This window comes from Salvelinus namaycush, chromosome 20, assembly GCF_016432855.1.
Source record: "Salvelinus namaycush isolate Seneca chromosome 20, SaNama_1.0, whole genome shotgun sequence".
Taxonomy (NCBI): Eukaryota; Metazoa; Chordata; class Actinopteri; order Salmoniformes; family Salmonidae; genus Salvelinus; species Salvelinus namaycush.
The window spans coordinates 54524586-54539081 of NC_052326.1; the positions used below are offsets into that span (position 1 = coordinate 54524586).

At 48.6% G+C, this 14496-nt stretch overlaps 1 protein-coding gene across 1 annotated transcript in view; it reads left to right on the top strand.

The window, feature by feature from the left end:
* Window positions 1-14496, top strand: part of LOC120065512 (E3 ubiquitin-protein ligase RNF123) — a 283067-nt gene that overhangs the window by 62998 nt on the left and 205573 nt on the right. The window contains exons 21-23 of the mRNA XM_039016569.1: window positions 3552-3652; window positions 6047-6239; window positions 6581-6726. Of these exons, the coding sequence (XP_038872497.1) occupies window positions 3552-3652; window positions 6047-6239; window positions 6581-6726 (440 nt within the window). The remainder of the gene's footprint in view (window positions 1-3551; window positions 3653-6046; window positions 6240-6580; window positions 6727-14496) is intronic.

Sequence of the window (14496 nt, forward strand, 5' to 3'; positions counted from 1 at the left end):
AGTGAGGAGGGAGGCAGCAGCTCAACCACTTAGTGGGCAGCAAGGAGGAGGAGGAGCAGCTCAACCACTTTAGTAGAGAGTCCACATAGGAGGAGGAGCAGCTCAAACCACTTTACGTAGAGGAGGAGGAGCAGCTCAACCACTCTAGTGGAGGAGGAGAGGAGCAGCTAAACCACTTTGTAGAGGAGGAGGAGAGGACAGCTCAACCACTTTAGTAGAGGAGGAGGAGGAGCAGCTCAACCACTTTAGTGGAGGAGGAGCAGCTCACCACTTTAGTGGAGAGGAGGAGGAGGAGCAGCTCAACCACTTTAGTAGAGGAGGAGAGAGGAGCAGCTCAACACTTTAGTAGAGGAGGAGGAGAAAGGAGCAGCTCAATCCACTTTAGTGGAGGAGGAGGGGAGCAGCTCAACCACTTTAGTGAGGGCTTAGTAGGAGGAGGAGGAGGAGCAGCTCAACCACTTTAGTAGAGGAGGAGGAGAAGGAGCAGCTCAACCACTTTAGTAGAGGAGGAGGAGAAGGAGCAGCTCAACCATTTAGGGAGGAGGAGGAGGAGAGCTCAACACTTTAGTGGAGGAGGAGGAGGAAGCAGCTCAACCACTTTAGTGGAGGAGGAGCAGCTCAACCACTTTAGTGGAGGAGGAGCAGCTTCAACCACTTTAGTGGAGGGAGGAGCAGCTCAACCACTTTAGTGAGGAGGGAGGAGCAGCTCAACCACTTTAGTGAGGAGGAGCAGCCAAACTTTATGGAAGGAGGAGCAGCTCAACCACTTTAGTGGAGGAGGAGCAGCTCAACACTTTAGTGGAGGAGGGCAGCTCAACCACTTTAGTGGAGGAGAGAAGGAGCAGCTCAAACCACTTATGTAGGAGGAGGAAGGAGCAGCTCAACCACTTTAGTAGAGGAGAGAGAAGGAGCAGCTCAACACTTAGTAGGAGGAGGAATGGAGCAGCTCAACCATTTAGTGGAGCAGGGAGGAAGGAGGAGCAGTCAACCACTTTAGTAGAGGAGGAGGAGGAGATGCTCAACCATTTATGTAGGAGGGAGGAGCAGCTAACCACTTTTAGTAGGATGAGGAGGAGGAGCAAGCTCAACCATTTAGTGCCAGGATGAGGAGGAGCAGCTCAACCACTTAGAAGGATGAGGCAAGGAGGAGCAGCTCAACCACTTTAGTAGAGGAGGAGGAGGAGCAGCTCAATCACTTTAGTAGAGGAGGAGGAGAAGGAGTAGCTCAATCACTTTAGTAGAGGAGGAGGAGAAGGAGCAGCTCAACCACTTTAGTGGAGGAGGAGCAGCTCAACCATTTTAGTGGAGGAGGAGCAGCTCAACCACTTTAGTGGAGGAGGAGGAGCAGCTCAACCACTTTGAGCTCCTCCTCCTCTACTAAAGTGATTGAGCTCCTCCTCCTCTACTAATCACTTTAGTATAGAAGGAGGAGAAGGAGCAGCTCAACCACTTTAGTGGAGGAGAAGGAGCAGCTCAATCACTTTAGTGGAGGAGGAGGAGCAGCTCAACCATTTTAGTGGAGGAGGAGCAGCTCAACCACTTTAGTAGAGGAGGAGGAGGAGCAGCTCAATCACTTTAGTAGAGGAGGAGGAGAAGGAGCAGCTCAACCACTTTAGTAGAGGAGGAGGAGAAGGAGCAGCTCAACCACTTTAGTGGAGGAGGAGGAGCTCAACCACTTTAGTAGAGGAGGAGGAGCAGCTCAACCATTTTAGTGGAGGAGGAGCAGCTCAACCATTTTAGTGGAGGAGCAGCTCAACCACTTTAGTGGAGGAGAAGGAGGAGCTCATCTATTTTAGTAGAGAAGGAGAAGGAGCAGCTCAACCACTTTAGTGGAGGAGGAGGAGGAGGAGGAGCAGCACAACCACTTTAGTAGAGGAGGAGAAGGAGCAGCTGGCTGGTGATGGATTGTTTTGGACGTGGTCTGAGTACCAAATGGCACCATAGTCCCTTGATAGTGCACTACTTTTGATCAATGGCTATAGAGCTCTGGTGAAAAGTAGTGCACTGTGTAGGGAATAGGGTGCGGTTTGGGACTCCACCCACTAATGTAATGGACTGGATTTGAAGTTACAGTAGGTTAGGACCTGGATTCGTCGGCAGCAGCAGCAGCAGTAGCCTCCCCAGCTGGCCATGAACAACGTGTCCCCTCTGTTCCACAGTACTGGGAGGTGGAACCCGGCCCTGCATACACCTCTGACCAGTTCTAGATTTATAGATACGTCCTATGATCTGATTTTTAATAGACTTGTAGATTTACGATGGTTCTGGGTGATCAGAAGTGTAAACAACAATATCCAGACACTTAGAGGTCAGCACTGACGCTGTAATGAATTCTCTATATCACCATAGCAATCAACCTATCAACATCCCTAGACTGTCACAATAATGACTGTAATCAAATGGCTACCCGGACTATTTGCATTGTGTGCCCCCCTCCCAACCCCTCTTTTACGCTGCTGCTACTCTGTTCATCATATATGCATAGTCACTTTAACCATACATTCATGTACATACTACCTCAATCAGCCTGACTCACCGGTGTCTGTATGTAGCCTCGCTACTGTATATAGCCTCACTACTGTATATAGCCTGTCTTTCTACTGTTGTTTTATTTCTTTACTTACATATTGTTCACCTAATACCTTTTTTGCACTATTGGTTAGAGCCTGTAAGTAAGCATTTCACTGTAAGGTATTCAGCGCACGTGACAAATAAACTTTGATTTTGTATTTCTTTGTCCACGTTGGGTCTTCCAGTACTTTCTAATTCCTATCTCTATAAGTTTGGTCACTCCGCCTCCTCAAAGACACTCAAGTTGTCCCTTCCTTTTTCAGTCCCTTTTCCTCTTTAGTGGTCAGAACTGTTTGTGCTGGGCAGGAGAGGATAGCTTCCTGATGGTCAGAGCTGTTTGTGCTGGGCAGGAGAGGGTAGCTTCCTGATGGTCAGAGCTGTTTGTGCTGGGCAGGAGAGGGTAGCTTCCTGGTGGTCAGAGCTGTTTGTGCTGGGCAGGAGAGGGTAGCTTCCTGATGGTCAGAGCTGTTTGTGCTGGGCAGGAGAGGGTAGCTTCCTGGTGGTCAGAACTGTTTGTGCTGGGCAGGAGAGGGCAGCTTCCTGATGGTCAGAACTGTTTGTGCTGGGCAGGAGAGGGTAGCTTCCTGATGGTCAGAGCTGTTTGTGCTGGGCAGGAGAGGGCAGCTTCCTGATGGTCAGAACTGTTTGTGCTGGGCAGGAGAGGGCAGCTTCCTGATGGTCAGAACTGTTTGTGCTGGGCAGGAGAGGGTAGCTTCCTGATGGTCAGAGCTGTTTGTGCTGGGCAGGAGAGGGTAGCTTCCTGGTGGTCAGAACTCGTTTAAACATTCTAATGGTTTGAAACCAAAGATAATGGAGACAGGATGCAGCCTGCCTGGAGACAGGATGCAGCCTGCCTGGAGACAGGATGCAGCCTGCCTGGAGACAGGATGCAGCCTGCCTGGAGACAGGATTACCTGCCTGGTAATGAAGTTGTATTATGATGTAATCGTTGTGCTGTATTTGTCTGTTTGTGCTTCTAGATGACCTGGCCTCCAAAGCCAACATCCTCATGGACCCAGCAGAGATCCAGGCTACCTCCATGGATGATTTGGATGAGGAGGAGGAGAGTGGCTCAGCTCAGGTACAGACTAAGGTGTTATCCTCCACACTCCATGTTCTTGGAAATCGTCCACTTAGACCCTATAATTTTGATTTGATTATGACTTGATTCCAGCATGTTGGTGTTCTCAAGTCTAAATTCTCCCTTTTTGAGTACAGCGTTATAAATCACATTTTATTTGTCACATGCGCCGAATATAACAGGTGTAGACTTTACCCATGAAATGCTTATTTACTGGCCCTTTCCCAATAATGCAGAGTTCAAAAGTAAGACAAATTCTAATAATTACCAAATAAGAAAAAATATGAAATAGTAACACAATAAAATAACAATGAGGCTATGTACAAGGAGTACCGGTAGCGAGTCGATGTGCAGGGGTACCGGGTTGTAATGAGGCTATGTACAAGGACTACCGGTAGCGAGTCGATGTGCAGGGGTACCGGGTTGTAATGAGGCTATGTACAAGGACTACCGGTAGCGAGTCGATGTGCAGGGGTACCGGGTTGTAATGAGGCTATGTACAAGGACTACCGGTAGCGAGTCGATGTGCAGGGGTACCGGGTTGTAATGAGGCTATGTACAAGGACTACCGGTACCGAGTCGATGTGCAGGGGTACCGGGTTGTAATGAGGCTATGTACAAGGAGTACCGGTACCGAGTCAATGTGCAGGGGTACCGGGTTGTAATGAGGTAATGCACTATGTGGTCAAAAGTATGTGGACAACCTTTCAAATGAGTGGATTCAGCTATTTCAGCCACACTCGTTGCTGACAGGTCTATAAAATCGAACACACCGCCATGCAATCTCCATAGACAAACAATTGCAGTAGAATGGCCCGTACTGAAGAGCTCAGTGACTTTCAACGTGGCACTGTCATAGGATTCCACATTTCCAACAAGTCAGTTTGTCAAATTTCTGCCTTGCTAGAGCTGATCCAGTCAACTGTAAATGCTTTTATTGTGAAGTAGAAACGTTTAGGAGCAACAACGGCTCAGCTGCAAAGTGGTAGGCCACACAAGCTCACAGACCGGGACCGCCAAGTGCTGAAGAAAAGTTATCTGTTCCAAACTGCCTCTGGAAGCAACGTCAGCACAAAAAACTGTTTCCATAGCCAAGCCTAAGATCACCATGCGTAATACCAAGCATTTGCTAGAGTGGTGTAAAGCTCGCAGCCATTGGACTCTGAAGCAGTGGAAACGCGGTCTCTGATGAACCACGCTTCACCATCGGGCTGTCCGATGGACGTTTCTGGGTTTGGTGGATGCCAGGACTACGCTACCTGCCCCAATGCACAGGCCTAATCGCCCCACATCCAGGGTCCGACCTCACTAATGTTCTTGTGGCTGAATGGAAGCAAGTCCCCGCAGCAATGTTCTAACATCTAGTGGAAAGCCTTCCCAGAAGAGAGGAGGCTGTTTTAGCAGCAAAGGCGGCAGCAACTCCATAATAATGCCCATGATTTTTGAATGAGATGATTCGACAAGCAGGTGTCCACATACATTTGGCAATGTAGTGTATGTAAAAGTGACTAGACAATCAGGATAGATAATAAACAGAGTAACAGTAGTATGTGTGGGTGGAGTCCGGTGTGGGTGGAGTCCGGTGTGGGTGGAGTCCGGTGTGGGTGGAGTCCCGTGTGGGTGGAGTCCGGTGTGGGTAGAGTCCGGTGTGGGTAGAGTCCGGTGTGGGTAGAGTCCGGTGTGGGTGGAGTCCGGTGTGGGTGGAGTCCGGTGTGGGTGGAGTCCGGTGTGGGTGGAGTCCCGTGTGGGTGTGGGTGTGGGTGTGGGTGGAGTCCAGGGCAAAGGAGGATGCAAAAAAGTGGGGGTCAATGTGAATAGTCCGGGTAGCCATCTGATTAACAGCAAGTCAGTAATGAACCAATTGTTATTTACAATGGGTTAGGCCTAACCTGGACGACGCTGGGCCAATTGTCCGCCGCCCTATGGGATTCCCGATCAGGGCCGGTTGTGATACAGCCTGGAATCGAACCAGGGTCTGTAGTGACGCTTCTAGCACTGAGATGCAGTGCCTTAGACCGCTGCGCCACTCAGGAGCCCCAATATGACTGTATTACCATGTGTTTTAACAGTGTCTCTTCCTTTATTGTTACAGAGGCCTTTATTTATTTATTGATCCTTTATTTAACTAGGCAAGTCAGCTAAGAACAAATTCTTATTTACAATGACAACCCACTGTTCCCCCAACTGCCTTGTTCAGGGGCAGAACGACAGATTTTTACCTTGTCAGCTCGGGGATTCAATCTAGCAATCTTTCGGTTACTTGGCCCAACGCTCTAACCACTAGGCTACCTGCCGCCCCGTTATACAGTGATGGGTGACTTACTGTAATTATACAGTGTTACCAACATGTCTCTATGTATTGCAACGCTTCAATGTCTCTCTGTCCTATAACAGAGGCCCTTTGGAGCGGTGGCTATGGGTGGTGCCCTGGCCAGACCCAGCTGGCTCAGTTCTCCCACTCTGGGCCGAGCCAATCGTTTCCTGAGTACTGCTGCTGTCAGCCTCATGACTCCCAGGCGACCCCTGGCACCCCCGGAGAAAGTTAAAGTTCGCACCCTGGCCGTGGAGCAGAGGACGGAGGAGGACAGTGAGTGGCTTTTACCTCGAATATACATGGAGGCGTATTGAGAACATTTCTCTCTTTCTCCGTCTCTCGCTCTCTCCGTCTCTCCATCTCTCGCTCTCTCGCTTTCTGTCTTTCAACCACCACTGTAAATATAGAGTTTAGTCGACAGATGTCAAGGCTAAAGTACAGAAAATCTAGTGGGATGCCAATTATCTGCGGATGAGTGTGAAAATCTATTCCTCACCTCTAGAAATGGTCTAGTACTTTTTGACCTATTATTACCTGGGTGTCTGGTTATTGTACTGAACAGAACACCAGGTTAGGAACATGATGTTTTCTTCCCTTCCCTTCCTCTCCTCAAGTCGAGGGAAGCCATGGTAACGATGGCCTGTTGCTGGGGCGACCGTTGGAAGAGCCCGACCATCCAATCACAGAGAAGTCTCTGCTGGAGATTTTGGATGGGATTGTGATGATGTACAACCTGAGTGTTCATCAACAGCTGGGCAAGGTAAGAGGCTGAAGGCGTCCGTCTGCTGGGCAAGGGAACCTGGTCTAAAGATGTGCACCGTTGGGGTCTGGGAATAAAGTAGTGCACTATAAAGGGAATTGAGGGATCTGTTGAGGTCATTCAATACGGAATCGTAATGGAGCCGTTGTGTTGAGATTTGAAATGCTCTCTAGGTAAGAGGTTGAGGTGTAATTGTGTCCACTGGAGACCATTCAATAGGACAAGGGGGTAGGGGGCCATTCAATAGGACAAGGGGGTAGGGGGCCATTCAATAGGACAAGGGGGTAGGGGGCCATTCAATAGGACAAGGGGGTAGGGGGCCATTCAATAGGACAAGATGGTAGGGGGCATTCAATAGGACAAGGTGGTAGGGGGCCATTCAATAGGACAGGGGGGTAGGGGGCCATTCAATAGGACAGGGGGGTAGGGGGCCATTCAATAGGACAAGGTGGTAGGGGGCCATTCAATAGGACAGGGGGGTAGGGGGCCATTCAATAGGACAGGGGGGTAGGGGGGCATTCAATAGGACAGGGGGGTAGGGGGCCATTCAATAGGACAGGGGGGTAGGGGGCCATTCAATAGGACAGGGGGGTAGGGGGCCATTCAATAGGACAAGGTGGTAGGGGGCCATTCAATAGGACAAGGTGGTAGGGGGCCATTCAATAGGACAGGGGGGTAGGGGGCCATTCAATAGGACAGGGGGGTAGGGGGCCATTCAATAGGACAGGGGGGTAGGGGGCCATTCAATAGGACAGGGGATAGATGACCATTCAATAGGACAAGGTGGTAGGGGGCCATTCAATAGGACAAGGTGGTAGTGGGCCATTCAATAGGACAAGATGGTAGGGGGCCATTCAATAGGACAGGGGATAGATGACCATTCAATAGGACAAGGTGGTAGGGGGCCATTCAATAGGACAGGGGGTAGGGGGCCATTCAATAGGACAGGGGGGTAGGGGGCCATTCAATAGGACAGGGGGGTAGGGGGCCATTCAATAGGACAGGGGGGTAGGGGGCCATTCAATAGGACAGGGGGGTAGGGGGCCATTCAATAGGACAGGGGGGTAGGGGGCCATTCAATAGGACAGGGGGGTAGGGGGCCATTCAATAGGACAGGGGGGTAGGGGGCCATTCAATATGACAGGGGGGTAGGGGGCCATTCAATAGGACAGGGAGGTAGGGGACCATTCAATAGGACAGGGGATAGATGACCATTCAATAGGACAAGGGGTTAGGGGACCATTCAATAGGACAGGGGAGAGATGACCATTCAATAGGACAAGGTGGTAGGGGGCCATTCAATAGGACAGGGGGGTACGGGGCCATTCAATAGGACAGGGGGGTAGGGGACCATTCAATAGGACAGGGGGGTAGGGGACCATTCAATAGGACAGGGTGGTAGGGGGCCATTCAATAGGACAAGGTGGTAGGGGGCCATTCAATAGGACAGGGGGGTAGGGGGCCATTCAATAGGACAGGGGGGTAGGGGGCCATTCAATAGGACAGGGGGGTAGGGGGCCATTCAATAGGACAGGGGGGTAGGGGGCCATTCAATAGGACAGGGGGGTAGGGGGCCATTCAATAGGACAGGGGGGTAGGGGGCCATTCAATAGGACAAGGGGGTAGGGGGGCATTCAATAGGACAGGGGGGTAGGGGGCCATTCAATAGGACAGGGGGGTAGGGGGCCATTCAATAGGACAAGGGGGTAGGGGGGCATTCAATAGGACAAGGTGGTAGGGGGGCATTCAATAGGACAAGGTGGTAGGGGGCCATTCAATAGGACAGGGGGGTAGGGGGCCATTCAATAGGACAGGGGGGTAGGGGGCCATTCAATAGGACAGGGGGGTAGGGGGCCATTCAATAGGACAGGGGGGTAGGGGGCCATTCAATAGGACAGGGGGGTAGGGGGCCATTCAATAGGACAGGGGATAGATGACCATTCAATAGGACAAGGTGGTAGGGGGCCATTCAATAGGACAAGGTGGTAGGGGGCCATTCAATAGGACAAGGTGGTAGGGGGCCATTCAATAGGACAAGGTGGTAGGGGGCCATTCAATAGGACAAGATGGTAGGGGGCCATTCAATAGGACAGGGGGGTAGGGGGCCATTCAATAGGACAGGGGGGTAGGGGGCCATTCAATAGGACAGGGGGGTAGGGGGCCATTCAATAGGACAGGGGGTAGGGGGCCATTCAATAGGACAGGGGGGTAGGGGGCCATTCAATAGGACAGGGGGGTAGGGGGCCATTCAATAGGACAGGGGGGTAGGGGACCATTCAATAGGACAGGGGATAGATGACCATTCAATAGGACAAGGGGTTAGGGGACCATTCAATAGGACAAGGTGGTAGGGGGCCATTCAATAGGACAGGGGGGTAGGGGGCCATTCAATAGGACAGGGGGGTAGGGGGCCATTCAATAGGACAAGGTGGTAGGGGGCCATTCAATAGGACAAGGTGGTAGGGGGCCATTCAATAGGACAGGGGGGTAGGGGGCCATTCAATAGGACAGGGGGGTAGGGGGCCATTCAATAGGACAGGGGGGTAGGGGGCCATTCAATAGGACAAGATGGTAGGGGGCCATTCAATAGGACAAGATGGTAGGGGGCCATTCAATAGGACAGGGGATAGATGACCATTCAATAGGACAAGGTGGTAGGGGGCCATTCAATAGGACAGGGGGGTACGGGGCCATTCAATAGGACAGGGGGGTAGGGGACCATTCAATAGGACAGGGGATAGATGACCATTCAATAGGACAAGGTGGTAGGGGGCCATTCAATAGGACAAGATGGTAGGGGGCCATTCAATAGGACAGGGGATAGATGACCATTCAATAGGACAAGGTGGTAGGGGGCCATTCAATAGGACAGGGGGGTACGGGGCCATTCAATAGGACAGGGGGGTAGGGGGCCATTCAATAGGACAGGGGGGTAGGGGGCCATTCAATAGGACAGGGGGGTAGGGGACCATTCAATAGGACAATGTGGTAGGGGGCCATTCAATAGGACAAGATGGTAGGGGGCCATTCAATAGGACAAGGTGGTAGGGGGCCATTCAATAGGACAGGGGGGTAGGGGGCCATTCAATAGGACAGGGGGGTAGGGGGCCATTCAATAGGACAGGGGGGTAGGGGGCCATTCAATAGGACAAGGGGGTAGGGGGGCATTCAATAGGACAAGGGGGTAGGGGGCCATTCAATAGGACAAGGTGGTAGGGGGCCATTCAATAGGACAGGGGGGTAGGGGGCCATTCAATAGGACAGGGGGTAGGGGGCCATTCAATAGGACAGGGGGGTAGGGGGCCATTCAATAGGACAGGGGGATAGGGGGCCATTCAATAGGACAGGGGGGTAGGGGGCCATTCAATAGGACAGGGGGGTAGGGGGCCATTCAATAGGACAGGGGGGTAGGGGGCCATTCAATAGGACAGGGAGGTAGGGGGCCATTCAATAGGACAGGGAATAGATGACCATTCAATAGGACAAGGGGTTAGGGGACCATTCAATAGGACAAGGCATAGATTACCATTCATTAGGACAAGGTTATTGGGGGCCCGCTCATTAGGACAAGGTTATTGGGGGCAGCTCATTAGGACAAGGTTATTGGGGGCAGCTCATTAGGACAAGGTTATTGGGGGCAGCTCATTAGGACAAGGTTATTGGGGGCAGCTCATTAGGACAAGGTTATTGGGGGCAGCTCATTAGGACAAGGTTATTGGGGGCAGCTCATTAGGACAAGGTTATTGGGGGCAGCTCATTAGGACAAGGTTATTGGGGGCAGCTCATTAGGACAAGGTTATTGGGGGCAGCTCATTAGGACAAGGTTATTGGGGGCAGCTCATTAGGACAAGGTTATTGGGGGCAGCTCATTAGGACAAGGTTATTGGGGGCAGCTCATTAGGACAAGGTTATTGGGGGCAGCTCATTAGGACAAGGTTATTGGGGGCAGCTCATTAGGACAAGGTTATTGGGGCAGCTCATTAGGACAAGGTTATTGGGGGCCCGCTCATTAGGACAAGGTTATTGGGGGCAGCTCATTAGGACAAGGTTATTGGGGGCAGCTCATTAGGACAAGGTTATTGGGGGCAGCTCATTAGGACAAGGTTATTGGGGGCAGCTCATTAGGACAAGGTTATTGGGGGCAGCTCATTAGGACAAGGTTATTGGGGGCAGCTCATTAGGACAAGGTTATTGGGGGCCCGCTCATTAGGACAAGGTTATTGGGGGCCCGCTCATTAGGACAAGGTTATTGGGGGCCCGCTCATTAGGACAAGGTTATTGGGGGCAGCTCATTAGGACAAGGTTATTGGGGGCAGCTCATTAGGACAAGGTTATTGGGGGCCCGCTCATTAGGACAAGGTTATTGGGGGCCCGCTCATTAGGACAAGGTTATTGGGGGCCCGCTCATTAGGACAAGGTTATTGGGGGCAGCTCATTAGGACAAGGTTATTGGGGGCAGCTCATTAGGACAAGGTTATTGGGGGCAGCTCATTAGGACAAGGTTATTGGGGGCCCGCTCATTAGGACAAGGTTATTGGGGGCAGCTCATTAGGACAAGGTTATTGGGGGCAGCTCATTAGGACAAGGTTATTGGGGGCCCGCTCATTAGGACAAGGGAACAGCCAGGGTAACCGTTGTGTAGTTCAGATTGGTTAACGTCTCTAAGTGAAGTAGTCAACTTACACAAGGTCACACACAGGCCTTGGTTAATGTACTATTTGAATTCTATCAAATACGTTACTTGTGCTTTATTGAGTTGTCATATGGAACCAATAGAATAGCCCTGCATGTTCAAACCATGTCCATCTCCAGGATCCAGCGAACTCTATTTGAACCCCGGTATGGATGGACACATGGGAGGTGTTTATTAGGATCTCCAGTAGCTTTTACAGAGACAGCAGCTATTCTTCCTGGAGTCTACAAAAAACACAAAACATGAGATGTATGGACACACCTACTCATTCAAGGTTTTTATTTTTTACTATATTCTACATTGTAGAATAATAGTGAAGACATCAAAACTATGAAATAACACATATGGAATCATGTAGTTACCAAAAAAGTGTTAAAGAAATCAAAATATATTTTAGATTTTAGATTCTTTAAAGCAGCCACCCTTTGCCTGATGACAGCTTTGCACACTCTTGGCTTTCGCTCAACCAGCTTCAGCTGGAATTCTTTTCCAACAGTCTTGAAGGAGTTCCCACATATGCTGAGCACTTGTTGGCTGCTTTTCCTTCACTCTGCGGCCCAAGCAAGTCTCTACTTCTTATTGGTGTCCTTTAGTAGTGGTTTCTTTGCAGCAATTTGACCATGAAGGCCTGATTCACACGGTCTCCTCTGAACAGTTGATGTTGAGATGTGACTACAGAAAATTACAAAGATCTTTTATAGCCAAGACACACCCCTCTCAACCTACATGACGAACCATAGATCTTAGGAACTCTATACAAAGGAACTTTTACTTGAGAAAGGAGTATCCCTTAGCCAGATAGCATTCGCTATAAATTATCACTCAGTTTGGTCTCTAAAACGAGGTTCTAATCTCGTTCCTGGTACTTCATAGCACAGAACCATTACCTCATGTTATCTGGAATGCTCTTTAGGTTTTATCACCCAAAGACATTGTAAATCTCCTCTGTCAGTGCTATTTCATAGAGGCCCATCCTCAGTGGAACACACACAATACTCTATATTCTGTCGAATGTAACAACTATTATAATGTAATACAAGCATTATAACAATCTTACAAGCATTATAACATAATCTTGCAATTTACCACTACAGAACTCTGTGAAGCATTTATTTGGGCTGCAATTTCTGAGGCTGTTAAGTCGAATGAACTTATCCTCTGCAGCAGAGGTAACTCTGGTTCTTCCTTTCCTATGGCGGTCCTCATGAGAGTTTCATCGTAGCGCTGGAAGGTTTTTGCTGCTGAACTTAAAGTAACTTTCTGTTCTGGATTGACTGACCTTCATGTCTTTAAGTAATGGAGTGGCTTTAGGTCATTTTGCTGTTTACTGTGTAATTGGAGATGGAAGGTAGTTCCATGAGATCATGGCTCTGTATAATACTGTGAAGGGAGTTGCATCAGATCATGGCTCTGTATAATACTGTGAAGGGACTTCCATGAGATCATGGCTCTGTATAATACTGTGAAGGGCGTAACATGTGATCATGGCTCTGTATAATACTGTGTGTTGCTGTGAATTTGTTTTTGGACTTGTGTACTGTGAAGAGAGCCCTGGTGGGGTATCTATGGATGTCTTGAGCTGTGTGTTATTTGGTTACGCAGACTACCATGCATGTTGTTAGTTCTGTGTGTGCGGTTAAGGGCAAGGCGTGCTGCTCTGTTTTGAGACAACTGCAGCTTTGCTAGGTCATTCTTTACTGCACCTGACCATATTACCTGACAGTAATCAAGATGGGACAAGACTAGAGCCTGATCAACTAGTACAGCTGATCAACGTGTCAAGCACAGACCATCTTTTTTATAACAGACATACTTCTCCCCATCGTAACAACTTTGCCAATATGAATTGACCATGATAAGTATCTAACTCAACTTGCTCAATGGTCACACCATTTATACATTATTAAAAATAATTATTTTTTAACCTTTATTTAACTAGGCAAGTCAGGTAAGAACAAATTCTTATTTACAAGGATGACCTAACCCCTGCCAAACCCAGACAACGCTGGGCAAATTGGCCGAGCTAGGCCGTCATTGTAAATTAGAATTTGTTTCTTAACTGACTTGCCTCGATAAATTAACAGCCAAGGCAATTGGACTGAAGGACCCCACACTGTACATATCTGATGTTAGAGAAGCTTCCATTGATGAACTCTCTCTGGGTTCTATTAGTTAGTGAGTGTCTTCAATAACAATTTATGATCAATAACATCAAAGGCTGCATTAAAATCATGTTTTTGTTTTTTAAATTTAACTAGTCAAGTCAGTTATGACGTCCTACAATACAGCTCCAACTATTATCTTATTATCCATTTATTTTAACCAATCATCAGTCATCTGAGTCAGTAAATATTGAGTGCCCTTCTCTAAATGCATACTGAAAGTCAGTAGGTAACTTGTTCTCTTTAAAAAAAAAAAAAAAAAAAGCTTTGTATTTGTTCAAACACAATTCTCTCTATCAGGTAGCAAACTGTGATTGGGCGGCTTTCAGAGCCAGCAAAGGGTGCTTTTGCTATTTTTAGGTTGTGGAATTACTTTAGCTTCCTACCAAGCCTGTGTACACACACACTCGCTCTCCTTTAGGCTTTGGTTAAAGATAAAGCGAATAGTCTGTTCTATTCTTAGTTTCCCGTGAAGGTTGTTTGTACCTGGTGGCTCATCATTATCGATGCATAACAATAGTTTTCCCACCTCTCCCACACTGACCTGACCAAATTCAAAACAGCAATCCTTCTCTATCCTTTAATAGAGTTATTTTATACAAAATTACGATGGTTCAATGTTGTCATTTCACTTCTGTGTTTTTCCACTTTACTAGTGATCATTGAAATGATTGCCAATATGGAATGGTTTTTCTATAAATGATCCGACCTTGACAAAATCAGCTTCAATGAACGAATAAGATTGGGTTTTCTGACCATGATATCATTTAAGATACTCCAAAGTATTTTTTCCCCCCTTTGTGTTTTATGTCATTTATCTTCGGTTTGCTAATATACTTTATTCTTGTTGTTACATTTAGTAACAACATTTATCAATGTACAGTACGTCAACCAATCAGCTGAGCAGCCTGACTT